The sequence below is a fragment of the Amborella trichopoda genome, chromosome 2, assembly GCF_054954075.1.
Source record: "Amborella trichopoda isolate Santa Cruz 75 chromosome 2, AtrichopodaSantaCruz75HAP2 v2.0, whole genome shotgun sequence".
Taxonomy (NCBI): domain Eukaryota; kingdom Viridiplantae; phylum Streptophyta; class Magnoliopsida; order Amborellales; family Amborellaceae; genus Amborella; species Amborella trichopoda.
This window is the reverse complement of record NC_142337.1, coordinates 66,501,562-66,520,082: the sequence shown is the minus strand read 5'-3', so window position 1 is coordinate 66,520,082 and position 18,521 is coordinate 66,501,562. Positions and strand designations below refer to the sequence as shown.

Here is an 18,521-nt window from a genome sequence, read left to right as displayed (position 1 = left end):
TGGATTTTATATAATTTTTTATTTTTTTTTAAAATACCTGATCAGTTCACCAAAATCGGAACCAGCCACTGGCCGGTTCTAATCTAACCGGGTGGTTAGAATTTAACCCACCCAATTTTTTCTACATTGGTCCTACCCTCCACTACAAACTCCACAGATGGTTTGTCCCTAGACAATATTGGAATAGCTGGTTATGGTGGTATCGTCAGAACGGCATAGTGGCTTTCTTGTTGCCTTTTTTGCTACCTTGTGGGTCGTACCAGGAGCATTTCACACATCTATCGCAAGATCAACATGGTGGCAGGTGACTTATCGCAAGACCAACTTGACTTGGCCAAAAAAGAGCTACAACTCCCTCTGTGCCAATGGTTTGGCGTAGTGCAGGAAAAATCGGGTGCTTCAAATCTTAATCGCTTAGCTAGATAGGAACCAAGTAATTAGCGGGTTCTAGTTTCAGTCGGTTTTAGTGAATCGATAAGGTATTTTTTAAAAAATTCATAAAAAAATATAAAATCTCAAAAAATAAGAGATTTTATTTATAATGTATTTTTTAATATTTTTTTTCATTTTGACAAAATATTAGAAATTGTTTTGGCAATTAATACTTATTTGTACACTTTTCATTATTTTTAGAAAATTTCAATTGATTCTTTAAAATATTTTTTTTTATTAATTTTCAATTTTATTTGGTTGTGCTTTGTTTAATCATTCTTTAAATATATCTTTTATATTTTATTAAAAAATTTTATATATTTTTTTAAAATTAACATTTTTTTAACCAATCAAGACTTACCCGATTAGGCTGGTTGAACTTGTTGATTTACCGGTTAAGTCAGTTGAACCGCTCCCCCACCCCATGTCTGGTTAACCGTTGTAGTTGGATTTTCCAACTGGATCTCCTCTTATATGGCCAATAAGGTTCGATTTTTCTTACAATGGCTAATACTAAATACCGAAGAATTGTAACATGAGTCTTGTATTCTTTCTTTCCTTCATTATTAATGAAAACGAGTAGAGTCTCCCATCGTTAATATATTAAAAAAGAAAAAGAAAAAAGAGTCTTTCGCATGAAAGAATTTCAGGACAACAAAAGGCGATTAGCCACCAGAGCACATGTACACTATGGTACTATGGGATCATGCTAGCGGAGCACATTCACTTAAGTCCGTAACATATACATGTTCCCGAAGGGTCCCAAATCATGCCCTCACAAGTAGAGAGCTCAAAACTTAGCAGGTTGAAAAGGAGAATTCCTCCCGCCATTAAAGAAGGTACCTTCTCTTCTTTTTGTTGCCGATTTTTTTAGATTCTCTCTTACTGTTCCTTATCAATGGCTTCTCTTATTGAAATTTGATTATCTCATTGATTGCTGATGGATTAGTATTGATCAGGAGCTATGGCTCAGGCCTCAAATAAAAATGTCCGGGACCATGACCTGGTAATCCACTTCTCAAAACTCATATTTAATCTCTATATTTTTTTGGAAATTAGGGTTATATAGGGAAGAATTCCCGTCTAATACAGTAATGAAGTTCAGATTGTGAACTCCCTTTAGATTTTGTAGTCTCTATTTGCAGAGCTTGTTTAAGTGGGTTTTCTATGTGAGGTATGTTGGTCTCTCTCCCCTCTCTGTCTTGTCTAAGTCTATACGGATGAATCTCTCTCTCCTCATTTCCAAGTAACGATGAATCTCTCTATTTCCAATTTATGTTAAAAAAAATGCATGTCTATTTCCAATTCTAACTCTATTTTATGAATGCTGTCTCTCTCTCTCTCTAACTCATTCATATCTTCACTCAATCACTCCATAGATAAGTAGGAATGTGAATTTAAATGGTGGATTTGCTCATTGATGCCAGTAAATTAATACGTGAAAGGATTGTTTTCTCAACACTGATGCTTCATTTTTATTTTTTCCTCACGCATAATGAATTGATGGGTCTAGTGAATATTTTCTTCCTTACTATATGAAATTGCATCATGAATTGATGGGTGGTCTAGTGAATAGAGAAGTGGGATGTCTATAGAGATTTGCAGGAGGGGGATGGGGATTATTTCATGGATAAACGTTATTCCAAACATTCAAGGATTGTTGAAAATTGTTTGTACGAATTCCTCAAAACAATTTGCACTTGACTGGTCTGTAACCATGATTTTATGAACCCAAACTTATGTCTCCAAGATAATGAAATGCAAGATTTTGAAATCTTTGTGAGCTCATATAATGCTTGCATGATGGCTGATTTGTCGAGGCAAGTTAGTTAGCATGGAGAGGAGCCAAATTCCGAATTTCACAATAGTTTGTTGATCTTTTGTACAGTCAAGCAGTAAATGGACACTTTTTTGTTTTTCCTTCAAAGTCTATGTGCAAGTTTCATTTTATGTAAAATGATTATTGATCTCGAAATGATGATATTATCCTTAATATGACCTTTAAGCTGTTTAGATACTGCTTAGTTGTGGATGTTATATAGAATATAAGTGAACTTGTAAAGGAAAGTTCTCCAAAAAAAAAGAGAGTAAAGAGAAATAAGTTTCTGTTTCAAGAATCAGTTTCTTATAAGTTGGTTTCTTCTTCGTTTTTTTTGTCATGCAGCATGTGGAAATTGTGGTTTATTTAAGCTTCCAGTACATGCTAGTTTTCACTCAGTAATGATTGTCCATGAGTTTCTTTCTAATACAATTTTGATATTTCTTAGGAATTCCAAGGCTTACTGAGTGATTTACAAAGTTGGGAACGTGTTGTGAAGGAAAGCGACAAAAACCCGAAGGGTCAAGTTGATAAAATAGGGAAACCAGTGAGTAGATTCAAGATCTATAATGTCAATGCATCTCATTTTACTGTCATTGCAGGTAGTTTAATATACTAACATTGTTATGATGGTTGCCAACTTACCAACCTTCAAATTGCAAACAAATGGATTCTTTCAATGGTGAGCTAAAAGAAAGAATCACTTATTTCAACAATCAAAATGTTCTGATATCTTACCAAAGAAAAAAGAAAGAAAGAAGGAAAATGTATATTCACTTAATCCATCCTTATGTTGGAGATAGAACACTCAAGCTCAAGTTTGATGTTATTGTGATCTACTCATTTCAGGATTGTGATTTGTAGCCCTCTGATGAAATACATATCACCCAACTGATTAGTCTTTCTCAATGCGCATGGCAGCATCTACTTGCAGTTTGCACTTGTTAAGTTGCAATCTTTGGAGGGTATTTATAAAATCTCTGTTGGCACTTGTTAAGTTCCAATCTTTGGGGGGTATTTATAAAATCTCTGTTGCGGTCACCTATACTTCTTATGATCCATGTCTGTCCTACTCTTAGAGCCCACTGGTGGGCCCCAATCTCTCTCCCTTGCCATCCATCATTTCATTGGATGGTGATGACCCCAGTGGATTATAGCCCGTGGAAACAATAGCGTGTAGAATTGTAAAATTTCTAATCTACTAGTACTTTGATTGGTTTCCTATTATTTGGCGAATTATAGTCCAAATTTTTTGGGCATCTTAGTAAACATTTTTTGAAGGACTTTGGTGCTAGGAAGACTGGTAAAGGAACTGAAAGAAAAGGCCAATCAATGAAATCTGCTACAGTTGATCAAAAGGATATCCTAGGTTGCAGTGACTTTACAAACTATAGCTATTTCAGCAATTCAAGAAGTTTATCAAGTGAGGATACTCCAAATGCGACATCAGAAAAGGAACTGGTATGCATTATTAGCTTTCCAATTAACTATATCTCAATCTATTACCAAAACTTGCATACTGAGCTGAACTTGATTTCCTTTCTCCAGGGAAATGACTATTTCAAGCAAAAAAAGTATGCACATGCAATTGAATGCTATTCAAGAAGCATTGCATTATCACCATCAGCTGTTGCTTATGCAAATAGAGCCATGGCCTACCTTAAAACCAGAAGGCAAGGGTGTCTCTCTTTCTCTCTCTCTCTCTCTATGTGTGTGTGTGCGTGCACACGGCCAATTTCTTGTTACATATACTTTAACATTATAATCAAATTTATCAAAAAAATTTATGCCTGGCACTTTTTGGCTACATATTTTGGTTTTCTGTTTAATCTTCTTTCTGAATAACTCTATACTCCACAGCTATAACTACCTAAGTTGTACTCCTGAGCAGGAAATTTTGTGCTATTGCAAACTCCTGTATTAGACGTGCTGCCATAAATCTGATTGGCGCTTATTTTACAAAGCCAATGACGGCATGTCAATATCATACAGGATATTGATTTTTATACTGAAATTTATCAGATTAGGTTTTTGATGTAGAAATGCATGTATGCCCCAGGATTGGAATAACATGTTCATTTCTTTCACTTAAAAAGAAAAAGAAAAACACTGAAACATTTTCATATCTGCATTGTGAGTTTCCTATACTAACACGACATTCTTTACCTACTGTTTAAGCTTGAGTGGGATCCCTGACTTTATAGCATCAAGTTTTCTTTTCTTTTCACAAACTTCTGGTGGGCTAGTAAATCCACCAATGTTGTGTCGGAAAAAGAAAAGATTGAGTTTATTATAAAAAAATGAATCTATGTTATCTGCTCATGCGAGGGCGTTCCCTATAAGTGACGCGTTGTACTTGCATTTGGGAATAGTGAGAACACAATAGTTGTAGGAACTTTGGGATAAATGAGAGTGAAGGTCATAGATTTATTCACAGGATTAGGATATCGGAAGTGAAAGAAGCTTTGAGGAAGATGGAGATAGGAAAGGCTTTGAGACTAGATGCTGTCCCAATAGAGGTCTGGAAGTGCATGGGGGAGAGATTGGCATATACTGGCTGACCAAGTTGTTTAACAAAAGTGTTGAGAACATAAGAAATGGCAGATGAATGGAGAAAAAGTATTGTGGTACCTATTTGCAAAAACAAATGAAACATAAAAAATTGTGCAAAGTATTGAGGGATCAAGCTTATGAGCCACACTATGAAGTTGTGGGAGGGAGTGATTTTAGCAATGACTAAGGCATGAAACGAGTATATCAGATGGCTACTTTGGTTTTATGCCAAGGAGGTCAATAACTGAGGCGACTTTCCTACTTAGGCAGCTGATTGAGAAGTTCAGGGCTAAGGAAAAAGACCTCCATATGCTCGTTATTGATTTAGAAAAAATTTACAATAGAGTACCTTGAGATTTAATTTGGTGGGTGTTGGAAAAGAAAGGGTTTCTAGATGCTATATTGACATGATGAGAGATATGTATGAGGGAGCGCTAACTACTGTGCGGACAACTAACGGAGAGACAAGTGAGTTTTTTAGTGAAAGTAGGTCTACATCAGGGGTCAACATTGAGCTAATACGTCTTTGTCTTTGTTATAGATGAATTTACTCGGCACCTACAAGATAATGTGCCATGGTGTATGTTATTCGTGGACGATGTAGTATTCGTGGACGATATAGTTTTAATCGATGAGACTAGAAGCAGCGTCAACATAGGGATGCTCTAGAATCTAAAGATTTTGAAATTTGCCGGACAAATATAGAGTATATGGAATGCAAGTTTAGTAATAATAGGAGTAGAGACGGGGAAGTAGTTAAGATTGATAGCCAAGAAATATGTAAAAGAATGCATTTTCGATATCTTGAGTCGATAATCCATGAAAATGGAGAGCTTGAGGAAGATATCACACATAGAATTAGAGTTAGGTGTTCCAAGTGGAGATGTGCAACAACATTCTTATGTAATCGCTATATACTAGTTAAGCAGAAGGAGAAGTTGAAAGTTCTCTAGGATAGCTATAAGACCAGCTTTGCTTTATGGGACAGAATGCTGGGTAGTCGAGAAACAATATAACCATAAGATGTGTGTATCTGAGATTGGGATATTGAGGGGGATGAGTGGCAAGACTAGAAATGATAGAATTTGAAATAAATACATTTGAGAGAACTTAAGTGTGGCTGCAATAGGCGATTAGATGAGGGAAAGTAGACTTAGGTGGGTTGTAATGTAGGCCCAATACAATACCTGTTATGAGGTGCAAGTTGGTTTGGGTAGAATGTTCTAAAAGGGAATGAGGTGGACCTAAAAGGATATGGATGAAAGTAGCGAGAAAATATATGGGGACTTATGGTCTTACAAAGGATATCGCACTTGATGGAGAAGAATGATGGAATAAGATTCGTGTAGCTGACCCATAGTTAGGAAAAGGCTCTAACAATGATGATGATATAAAAATGTCGGTGGGGAAATTACTAAAAACATGGTAGGCCAACTTAGTCCCTGTTCTCTCTCTCTCTCTCTCTCTCTCTCTCTCTCTCTCTCTCTCTACTTAAATGGAAGCATCAAGTTTTCAATTTAGATATTGCACCTCTACATGTAAGGAAATGTTATCTAACCTCTTTATTCAGAATATTCTGGTCCCTGATCCATAGCCTCTTAATAAGGAAAATGTTGACCATTCATAAGGAAAATTTTAATTTTAATATTTACAAAGTTTACTTCTATTCTAGAACTCATATTCACATTGTCTTGCATATTAGGTATGAAGAAGCTGAGAATGATTGTACTGAGGCCTTAAATTTAGATGATCGCTATGTAAAAGCATATTCACGACGTGCGACTGCAAGGAAAGAACTGGGAAAACTTCATGCATCCATTGAAGGTTGATGAACTATTATTACTTGTTTCTTGTTTTTTTTTCAGGGATAGATTGGTGTGGTATTTTTCTATACTGAAGGAATAGCATCTTGCAGATGCTGAATTTGCACTTAGGCTGGAACCTAATAACCAAGAACTCAAGAAACAATATGCAGAGATTAAAGAAATATTTGCTAAGGTGAGCTTCCTGCTATAACTCTTAGCATTTTTTGGTTCCTGCACAATATTATATTATCAAGCTTAAAATCCAATTTTGGAAAGTAGCTTACCCCAAATATTTATGTTTATGAACCAGGGAAAGTATACTGCATCAAATGAACTATGAAAATACCATATCCCATCTGGTAATCGCTGTCCCATGATATGATGGATAGTGATAAGGGAGTGGGCCCCACCATTGTACCATGTCTTGTTCTATGGGTCCTTTCTCTCCATCATTATCCATCATTTCAGACAGTTATGACCTAATGGACTGTGGTTTTCCCATGGTCCACAGGATTATGATATGCTCTAAGGAACTAATTTATATGTAATGTACTGCTCAAGATTATTGCAGTGCTTGATATGGAGCATCTGGGAACGTGTCAAGCGAGCTTTTAAGAAATCATGCCGTTAGTTTTAGTAAAAGTTCTGGTTGTTGTTTAATGGTCAGTCGCTGTTGTCTTCAAAGCTTCTTCGGATTGTTTCATGCAGATAGCCATGAAGAAGATATCAGGTGCAGGCAAAAGCTCCACTCAAGACAGTGGAAACAAAAGAGATTCAGTGTCAGAAATTAAAATAGATGTACAAGATGCCCAACCACAAAGATCCCAAATGGTAAGTAATCCATGATATCTTAATAATTAAGCTGTAGCTGGTCCAACCCTTCTGTTTTCGTAAGTTGGATTAGGGTTCTTGCTTACCCAGCAACAAGAAGAAGAGGATCTATCGGTTAAACTACTTTTGCATGGTTCTACTGCTGTTTCGCAAAGATTTTCACTTCATATTTTTTTTTGCAATCAGAAGACCATGAAGTAGTATTTGTCTATAAAATTTGAATAATCTAATATAGTTTTGCCTCTCTGTGAACAAACTTCAAAAGTCAGTCTATTAACCACTCAAATTGTGAGGATTGGAAAATGATATAAAATATGCAACAATTAAAAACTCATAGTGGCTTGACTTTCTGGGTTTGTATTGGCCAGCATTTATGAACTTTTAGATTTCAAATTGTGGAAGAGAACATCGTTGACGAATTTTGTTTATCTCATGGTTCTAGGACAGTTTGACATTCGATCAATGTTTCTTATTCATATGCTTGCTATATACAGGATAGTAATGGGAAGATCTCTAAGAAGGACCCTAGTGTTATGAAGGAAGTGCAAAGCAGGCGGACACCAGAAGACCTGAATGTAAGATTGGGATCTCAAGAAACCCATGGGAGTACACCTGCTAAATCCCAACTCGATGTATCTAAGGTTTTTCTCAAGAACATGAACCCTTATATGTTATGTTTTGCTGGGAACTCTTATCTTTTAGCCTTATTGAAGCTTTAAGATACAAATAGTGGGTTATGGCTATTAAGCTCAATTTTAATATCCTATGGGTGACTGAAAAAGGCAGCGTGTACTTTGATTTATCATCTGTGGATTCCAAAAGGAAAATGAATGTCACTTAGGAATTCAAAAAGTTCAATTTTTGGAGTGACTGCATGGTGAAGTATGTAAATACCTATGAATGTGATGCTTTAAACTGAAGTGGACTATTTTGTGGTATGTAAGGCCGTCAAGAGTTTAAGAAATCATTGTATCAAAACTTGTGTCTTCTTGCATCATGTTGTCAGCTACTTTGTTGTATATATATATATATATTGTCGAAGTCGAATAATTCTTTTATATATCTTTCTGTAGTTGAATAATACATTACTCTATTTGGAACTGGATTGCCATATGGAATTGATCTTGCACCAGAGAAGTAACATCAATCAAATGCAAAAGACATTATATGGTTTTCCATATAAATAATGTTGGATTTTGATGTCCCTTGAAAATATAGCTGTGTGCCAAATCCCTTCTTCATGTAATGAGCATTCCAACGCCCCATACCTTCTTCTGACACTGACACAAGTATCCATGTACGTGCAAAGTAGCGCTTTAGATATGCCTTGAATAACGTGCCTGTGGTGAGTGCTGATCACTCATCAGAGGTTTTACCAGTAGTATTGTCTATAGGAGTTGCTCAATTTATCTGTTGCTGGTTCAAGATTTGCTTTTTTGCATTTCCATCTACTGATGATACATGTTTTCTATCTCGTGAAATACACACAATGAGAGTTCAGACACTTTAACAATACTTCTAAAAGAAATCATGGCGATTATCAATTTCAACTTTCAAAGATCCTTTTGGATTCCTCTTTTTTTTTTGGGGGTGTAGTTCAGTTGGGGAAGAGTCCTTAGGGATTTCTAACATATGAGATATTAGACAAGTGATTTTTGAAAAAAGTTAATGCATAACAGGGATCAAGAAAATAATTACAAAAACATAATGACTCCATATATCACATAGAACTCACTCTATCCTTCCATCTGTACTTGAACATTGAGGATTCAAAATGATATTTTCATAGGCATCTCGTATTGAAGATTGTAGCTCTGTGACGGATTCACTAGGCTTGCATAAGATGTTTCAAGAAGCCCTAGTTCTTCAAAATAAATTAAAAGGTCTGGAACAAATAGGACCTTGATGATATTAGTATTCATGGTTGCTTTCGGTAGCTCAAGGTTAGGGTGTTCTTATCATTGACTTCTATAGAAGAGATGATTGAGGCCTGTGTGATGAGTGGATCCCCTAAAAGAGATGGTTGAATTTAGTGTCAAGCACTCAAGCATTGCTAGTTCAAAAGAAGACATTAGGCTTACTTGTTTCTTTCCTTAGTCAGATTTTTCAGTGTCGCATTTGGTGGCTGCATGATGATCAAATGATTCACACAAGATTCTTAAATTGGAGCTCTTTAGTTATGATATGTTCATTTTATACTTCCCTTTTCTCTCCTCTGCACAAGCTGGTATTTGAAATGCTTGTATGTGATTTGCCCAGGAACACACATTTGCTCCAGTTTCCTTGTAATATTTTAGCCTTTCTTTTATCTTTCCTATTTCTTTTTCTTTTTTATGTATACTTCTTTTACATGATTATGTGAAAAACTCAATAGTCTATTATTCTCTGAACAGGATAATCACAAAGAATTCATGAAGCACCAATCCAAGGAGTCCATCCTGGAAGTTGCTTCACGTGCAGCTTCTCGAGCAAAGGCAGCAGCCGCACAAAATATTGCAACCCCAAAGTCGGCATATGAGTTTGAAGTTGCTTGGAGAAGGCTCTCTGAAGATCGTGCCTCTCAGTGTCTTCTTCTAAAAGTCGGTGTTACTCATTTTAGTGCCTTTTTTTGCATTTTTTTTATGCCTTCTTCTATATATATAATGAACTGCAAACTAATCAAATTTCTTTCTCAAGGAAGACTATCTTACCCGAGTCGCTACCACAATTATTCAAGAATGCACTTTCTGCCCCTATGTTGATTGAAATCATCAAGTGTGTAGCAGAATTTTTTAGGTGGGTACTGTTTTTCTCTATTTATAATGACTTTGTGTGAGAATACACATGAGGCCTATGAATTATTATGATTCCTAAATCCTTCTATTCTATTTTTCAGGGAAGAAACCAATCTGGCTGTCAATATTTTGGATAATTTGACCAGAATTGGACGGTTTGATATGATCATCATGTGTCTTTCCTCAAAGGATAAAGCTGGTAATCTTTGGGCTCTTTTTCTTTTGTGATAAGTGACATTACATTTATATGATTTATAATTTCTGTAGAGATTCCTTTACTGGTTTGGATCCATGATATGCCTTGGTGGAATCCATTTTACAATTGTTATCATTAATGGGCTGCATGGTGCTATCTATCTTTTCAACTGGTTATTTGAGCACATTAGTCAATCAGAGACATGCATCATAATGCTGTTTCCAATTGGAAAAAACAAAAATGTCTCCTATAGCAATCTATGAGAATCAATATAAGAGGTTTCATGTCATGAGCTGGCCATAGTCTAGCTAGAAATTCTTCACATTATTAGTATATAAAAATTTGTCACGTCGTCTATTCTGGATTTCAAATATGACCTAGATAATAGAAAAAGTACTAAGAAGTTGCTTCTTTTGTCTTTCCTCTGAGTATTCCACTTTAGTGTTACTTACATTTTGTTGTTTGTTTGTTGGTTCTGGGGAACTTAGATCTCCAAAGGATTTGGGATGAAGTCGTCTCCAGTTGTGCAGTAACAATGGAGCATGCAGAGACTCTTGAGCGGTTGCATTCAAAATACTGCCCTCGATGATGCCACAAGGTGCATATTTACTGATCCTTCAGCTGTGATTAATGTAGAGCTGGTAAATATGATACATTTAATCTTTGTGGATCTTATGGAAAATTTTGGATATTGGCCCAAAATTTCATGTCCTTTTCATTGTGATAAAATTTTGTTTCACTTGTATTGCTTTGTGCAAAGAGCAGCGTGGGGGATTTTGTTAATGCATTATATGACTGCAAACCTAGGAAATAGAATCAAGCAGAGGTTTTATGTGGAGATTGCAAATATTGGTTGATGATTTTCGTGTCTCCTTCATTGTATTTAATCCTTTATTTTCTTGTGCAGTTATCTGGGAAATGCAATGTAAAAGGGTTTACAGTGGGAGATGTTGGGGCTTTTGAAAGTGGGCACTCTTGCCAGATTGCTCTAGAGTTGCACTGGGAGATTTTAGGGCTTTCAAAGGTGGGCACTCTTCCCAGATTCATCTAGTTGTAGTTCATTGCATTGGCGACCCACGTTTGGGACTCTTTGTATTGAAAACATGTTATGTTTTGCAAGGGCTAAGCTGGAATGTTGAGGTTCTTTTTCTTTGTATTCTGGTGATTTTGAGCCACCTTGTCTGCCTTTGGGCGCGTCCCCAATTGGCTAGGAGATATTCTAAAAGTGGGATTGAAAAACAAGTCGTTGAGTGTCGGGACAATTCTGAGGTTCTTCCTTCGGAATTGCCAGGTCCCGATATTAGCTGATCCGGACATGCCGAGTGGGCCCAGCAATGTCTTAATCGCTGTGGCTTTGTATCACTAGCCAATTAGAATACAAATTAGTGTATGATTATATGTATTCGAGTTGGATTTGGAAAGGAGGAGGAGAGAGAGAGTTGAACGTCAACATCTAAGTTTTAATCCCCGCTAAGCCAACCAATTGAAAACAAATATTAATGCCCATTTTGCGAAACCCCTTGTTGATTAACCTTAAAAAATTGTGGGTTGTGGCTGCCGTCCAGGCTTATTGGCCATGTTTACTTAGGTTAGAATCCCAATTACCTATGCTAACCTACTCAAACAATCTTTTGAATTGAAAAGATATATCCCATATTTATTTAGGAAATTTATTATGCAGGTATGGGTATAAATTTTTCTGTAAATTCCCAGAATGGGTGTAAGATGAAGTTCCTTAAGACTGAATCATTTTATATGCTCTTTATCTTCAAAATTTGCATCGTAATATCTTTTTACTGTTTAGAGAGACACCGAAGGAGCCACCGTCATCCTATTGTCCATCATTAATGCATTAGTATCACTAAACCATTCTCTCTGACTCACATGGTCATTTTCTTTATGACCTCATGTTTAGCTTACCTGTGGATTGGGTAGGTTTAAATTTACCAAAGTGCGTTTAAGATAAGAGATTAACTATTGAACATTGAACTTTTCGAATTTAGTCTAAAAAATCTCATCGAGATGCGTTTGCTTACGAGTTAAAAATGGTTAGGCGGATTTTGATTAATTTCTCGCTTTATTTTTATTAGTCACTTCGACATGAGTGAATAACAATAATCAAGCAACTTGCTCCTAGTTTAGTGGCATTGAGCTCTTCATTTTAAGACGGCAAATACTTTTTATGCATATCTATTTTATATAAAAAAATGGGGTCAGTTGGGGTCGCCTAATTCAGATTAGGAACTAGGGATTTTGGGTTGTAAAGCCTGGAGTCCTTTAAATACTGGTTTTTCGCAAGTTTTTAGTTTGCCTTGTATTCCTTTTTTGGTTATTTCTTGCAAACATTTTAATGGATTACTCTTTTGGCGTGGTTATTTCGTGCAGACATTTTAATGGAGGACTAGTTTGAAGCTCGGATGATGGTGGTGATGATATTAATGGACTAGTTTGAAAGATACGTGAAATTCTTAGAAAAACCAAAACCTATAAGGACAAGATTATGTTATTAAGAAACCTCTTGGTTCTATAAACTTTTTAAATTTCCCTAGCATATCTTTATGCATGTAACGAATAATGGAAAATAAATCACGGCATGTTTTTATTGAATTGTACCAAGAGAAAAAACTTTTTTCCCATATTATTTACCAGAAAAATAATAAAAAGCATATGTAGGTGGTAGTAGTGTGAATGGGGAAACAAGAGAAGTTTTGGTTGTTATCTTAGCCTTGTTGGGTTCCCCAGAAATGGGTCTATGTACTTAGTACTCACACTATGGGAAACAAAAGAACGTTTGGTTGTTATCTCAGCCTTGTTTGGCTCCCCAGAAATGGGTCTATGTACTTAGTACTCACACTTTTTCTTAGTTTTTTATATTTTATAGCTTTTGAACATCGTATCACATATACTTGGGGGAAAAAAAAAAATTATAGTTCACACAAAGCTATGTAATATGATATCAAGGCTGGAACATAAGGAGAAAATGGATGAATATAATAGATATGTGTGAGGCTTTTTCAAGTCTCTTTAGCATGTATATAGGAGAAGCAAACAACATTCTTGATGGCTAGGCAAAGTTTCTATTTTTACCTCAGGATGTGTATAGGGAAGCAAACAACATTATTTATGGCTAGTCAAAACGAGAAGCCCTCAGGATGTGTATAGCGAAGCAAACAACATTATTTATGGCTAGTCAAAACGAGAAGCGACATTGTTCTAATGTTTTCCCTCTTTTGAATGGTTGTAATTCTTGACTGATCAATAAAGTTAAAGTAATCGAGTCAAAAAAAATGTTTCTGAACGCATTTCTACGTATCCCAGTGAGGCATCATCTTAGAGATGGATGCAAGTACGTCTTCCATCTAAAAACAATGGAAACTAACAGTCCAAAAGTTTTATTATTATAATATTTTTAATTTATACAAATTTTATTATAATATTATTTTAATTTATAAATTTTATTTATTTTTTTATATTCATGATGTCTATGTTAGAGATTACATATCTTTAAAAATTAAATCTTAAAATCCATCTCAAAAATAAATTTATTAAGAGGCCGGCATTTCTACATATGCGGGCTTCACGACATCGGGTCCTACACAAAATGTATTTTATTTTTATTGGTGCTTATCCCCATCAGATCTGGCCTTGGCTTCCTAAGTTGTACTTGTTCCCTTAAAATTTGAGTTATTTAAGGGTTTATTTAATATTTATATGTTATATCGAGTAGAATATAGCGGTTGATCAAATGCATTAGCACCAAACTGCACCAAACCACTAATCTTTGTTTATTAATATTATTTTCGGTCGTTTTCGATTTTACAATACTAACTAATGTTTTTTCTGTCTTTTTTTTCCTTTGAGATATGATTAGCAAGCATCAATTTGCCTCTTTCCTATTATATGTGGAGAATTTTCTGCTATGATCGGTTACTGATCTAGGTCTCTTACCATCGAATGTCCCAATTCCGCGTATTTTTGTTTAGGGTAAGCGTTCTGTGCTTCCCCTATTTTATGCTATCTTTCCCTTTATCGAACCGTCCATTCTGAATAGAGGGCTAAGATTGTCCCAATCATAATGTCATGTCTCTACACTATTTCATTTTTTATTTTTTTTTCTATAAACTATTTTGACACCAAATTTTGGATGTCCATTCCTCTATTAAACTCGCACTAGTGAAAAATATAAAAAAAATATTTTCAATAAAAAATAACCAAAATACCCCTGAAAGTTTCAAAGCGTATTTTGGTCATTATATTTTATCCAATAATTATTTTCAATATTTTTTATAGGTGCGCCCCAATGAGAAGATGTCACGTACCAAATTTCATATTCATACAATTTGTATAAAAAAAACTAAAAATAAAATACTTTGAGACATCGGATCTAATATCAAACGGTGAATAGCTCTCTTAATCAAGATTGGATGGTAGGAGGAGGATAGAACTTCTATGCTGTAGAGGAAGCATAGAAACCTTTCCCTTATGTTTATTAATATTATTTTTTATTGATTAAGTAAAATCCATTCATCGTTTTGCAACACCAATATATGTTTTTTTTTTCTCATTTCATATCTTTTCAAGATGAAGTAAACTCACTCATGGTTTTACAACACTAACGTAGGTTTTTTTTCATTTCAAATCTTTTCTATCATTTTCTCATTTCAGATCTTTTCTATCATATTAGGAAAACGTGTATATGACCATACGAGGAAAACGTGTATATCATCTATTCAGCTATGTTGAAATTTTGGAATCCCTTTTGAGAATCACTAAACAATTTTAAACAAAAAAGACATTCTAAGTTTTTTAACCCTCAATCAATTTTTCACCTCAAATTAAAAAATCTTATCATTATTATATAAGGAAAAGTATACATCTATTTTTAATATCGCAACCATTCTTTTTCATCAGATTTTAAATCGGATATTGTGAGCATATCATTAACTACACTCAATCATTAAAAAAACATTATCGAACTTTGCAAGACATCCTAAGCCATCTAATTTAACTGTTAGTTATAACATTATCGAAATTTACAAGACATCCTAGCCATCTAATTTGAACCATTGTTACTTATAATAAGACATTATAAGTTTTTTAACCCTCAATCAATGTTTTCACTTCAGATTAAAAAAAAGCTTACCATTATTATATAAAGAAAAATACACATCGATTTTTAATAAGGCAAGCTTTCTATGCTTCCCCTATAACATAGAAGTTCTATCCTCCCCCTTATCCAACTGTCCATTCTGAATGGAGGGCTAAGATTGTCCCAATCACAATGTCACGTCTCTACACTATTTTATTTTTTTATTTTTTTCTATAAACTATTTTGATACCAATTTTTTAATATCTATTCCTCAATTAAACTCGCACTAGCAAAAAATATATAAAAAAATATTTTCGATAAAATAAAATGATGAAAATACCTCTGAAAGTTTCAAAAGGTATTTTGGCCATTATATTTTATCGAAAACTTATTTTTAATATTTGTTATAGGTGCGCCCCAATGAAAGGATGGCACGTACCAAATTTCATATTCATACAAATTGTATAAAAATAAAATAAAATAAAATACTTTGAGACATCGGATCTAAGATCAAACGGTGAGTGGCTCTCTTGATCAAAATTGGACGGCTAGATGGTAAGAGGATGATAGAACTTCTATGCTATAGGGGAAACATAGAAACCTTTCCCTTTTTAATATCGCAATCATTCTTTTTCATCAAATTTTAAATAGGGTATTGTGAGTATCATTGACTACACTCAATCATTAAAAAAAAAACATTTTCGAATTTTGCAAGACGTCCTAAGCCATCTAATTTGACATATAGTGTTACTTATAATAATGAAAACATTATCGAAATGTGTAAGACATTCTAAACCATCTAATTTGAACCATTGTTACTTATAATCATTTGATGTAAAATCTAAATAGTTTGGGTATATCATACTGTTCGAGAAAAATTTTCTTTGAAGTTTGAGCTTGGTCAATAGAATAAATGCAGCCATCTAATTTCACATCCAACAGTCAAAATTGAAGCACAAATATAAAGAAGATGTATCACCTAAAAAATATAGTTGACGAGGATGTGGTGGATTTTTTATGCTTGCAAGAAGAAGCATTACTTGACAAAAAGTAAAAAATAGAAAGAAAAATTAATAATTATTAAATGTTATCTTTTTATGTATGAATTTAAAGAAAAATTAATAATTATTAAATGTTATCTTTTTATGTATGAATCTAAAATTGAGACTTGAGTCTATGAAATATAACAATTATTTTAAATTCTAAAAAAAAACAATTTTTTGTGTTCTCATCAATCCCTAATAGCTACGTTGTAGAAAATAAAAAATTTGTCCAATATTGTCCAATAGGTTAGACAAATTGAAAATTACAAAAAGATTTAGTGAAAATATAAATATCTACGTTTACCTACACCCTACTCATCATTGATTGAGCTAGCGATAGTTTCCTCGCTAACTCAATATAGAAAGATCAGCTTCCGCATTTGCATGAAGAACGAAGTCTAGATCTTCGGCAAATGAAATACGTAATTTGAGAAGAAATACCTATCTCCCCTCTCCGGAGCTTACCCAGCCACGGGACCCATTTCGGCCATTATTAACAAATTTCACGCCCAATTAGGAGTTTTTAGTTTTGGAATGATGAGGTAACACAAAAATAACATTTGTCAGTTTATTAAATTTGAAATAATCGGTTATATTAAAGAGCTAAATATCAATATTACTTAAAATCGGATACCCTCTTATCATCAACGTGTTGGTTATATCAAAAAGCTCCTAAAATCGCTCGTTATTAGATGCCATATCCTCTTCGTCGGTGATCAAATGGTATATCAAAAAGCTCGTAACCTCTTTGTTGGTGATTAGACATGTAGCTTTAGTATTTCTATAATTATAAACCGCATACCCTCTTTATTGGTGACTGCCCCAAGAGCTTGAACACTTCTGTATTTATAATACAAGTGAAAATATGAATGCCAAGCAAAAAATTCAAAATCTTCAATTATTTCTACCCTCCGCTCCATCTTCTCCAATAAAACTTTATAATAAATAAAAATACAAGGCAATTGATTGTTTTCTTGTATTATTATTTTTAGAATAAAATGTTCCTTCTAAAATAATGATTCTAAAAAATTCCTCTTGTAAAAAGGCCTAACCCTTCAAATTAAAGGAAAAGAAATATCAAATATATATTGTTTTATTCTCTAAATTATAACATTTATCTTTTTTAATTTTTTTAAAATATTCATTAAGCCCTAAGAAATATCTCATTTTCTTATCCTTTCTTTCTCATCCCTAAACCTGTTATTCCGTCCCTCCTATTCCAACTTCTATTGAATCCTCATTTCTCTATTCCCTCCTATTTCAACTTCTCTTAAACCCTCATTTCTCTCTTTATTGAAGTTTAAAAGAGACCTCTCAAATTCTATTTATGTGATCAGTTTATTAGAAAATAAAAAAAAGGCTAGATTTCTTAATTTTATCCAACACCTGTCATATTAGCAGTAATTTTTTAGGTTGGCCTTTTAAGATAACCAAAAGTATGATGAGGAGTATTACCAACGAGTTTCGTAAAAAAATTGTTTAAAATCAATATTCCTCTTAGTCTCCTCCGATGCCTAATATATTTTGCTATTCAATGCAAGTACCGAGTTTTTTTTCGCTAAACAAACTTATCTTCAACTTTTATTTTTTTTATTATTAAACTCACACAATAGTTGGAAGTCATATAGAGAAAATGCTTGAAAGACTTAAACCAAAAAATTGAAAAAAATAAAAACTTTTCACAACAAAAGTATGTTATTCCAAAGCATGTCATATTAAAAGCATATGATTCCAAATTAAGAATGAAATGCATATAAAAAGTTTAACAAGTTTATATGCCCTATATACTTGAAGGGAAAAGTTTATATAGAGCCAAGGTTTAAACACTTAAATTATATCTTACATCGAAACTTTCACTAGAAGGTATTATTTTGATGCCCAAATGTCATCAAATTGATCATCTCGATATCAAGATGCGTGGACATGAGAAAAAAATGGATTTTAAGTAGTTTTGAAAAATTAGTACATCTTGTAACGCA

At 34.0% G+C, this 18,521-nt stretch overlaps 1 protein-coding gene across 23 annotated transcripts; it reads left to right on the top strand.

Moving 5' to 3' along the window:
* Positions 1 to 932: 932 nt before the first annotated feature.
* On the top strand, positions 933 to 13,017 carry TPR5 (Tetratricopeptide repeat (TPR)-like superfamily protein). 23 transcript variants are annotated; one of them, XR_966532.3, is made up of 15 exons: positions 933 to 1,271; positions 1,392 to 1,438; positions 2,700 to 2,798; positions 3,533 to 3,712; positions 3,800 to 3,924; positions 6,507 to 6,628; positions 6,720 to 6,802; positions 7,318 to 7,440; positions 7,935 to 8,081; positions 9,834 to 10,019; positions 10,121 to 10,215; positions 10,316 to 10,413; positions 10,899 to 11,008; positions 11,318 to 11,434; positions 12,796 to 13,017. XR_966532.3 is itself a non-coding variant. In XM_006840371.4 (14 exons), the coding sequence occupies exons 1-13, from the start codon at positions 1,202 to 1,204 to the stop codon at positions 10,997 to 10,999; spliced, it is 1,476 nt and encodes a 491-aa protein (XP_006840434.2). In that variant the 5' UTR covers positions 933 to 1,201; the 3' UTR covers positions 11,000 to 11,008; positions 11,318 to 11,812. The 23 variants fall into 23 exon arrangements, 5 of the variants coding, with proteins under 5 accessions (XP_006840434.2, XP_011621887.1, XP_088715735.1 ...); XR_016050252.1 differs by having other exon boundaries at positions 10,899 to 11,051; XR_016050259.1 differs by having other exon boundaries at positions 10,117 to 10,215.
* The last annotated feature ends 5,504 nt before the right edge of the window (positions 13,018 to 18,521 follow it).

Excerpts from the sequence above, each read along its gene's own strand:
- TPR5 (XM_006840371.4), top strand. The coding sequence starts at position 1,202 with ATGCCCTCACAAGTAGAGAGCTCAAAACTTAGCAGGTTGAAAAGGAGA. Across the intron at positions 3,713-3,799 it reads CGACATCAGAAAAGGAACTG|GGAAATGACTATTTCAAGCA; the intron begins GTATGCATTATT and ends TCCTTTCTCCAG. Across the intron at positions 10,020-10,120 it reads CTCAGTGTCTTCTTCTAAAA|ACTATCTTACCCGAGTCGCT; the intron begins GTCGGTGTTACT and ends TTCTCAAGGAAG.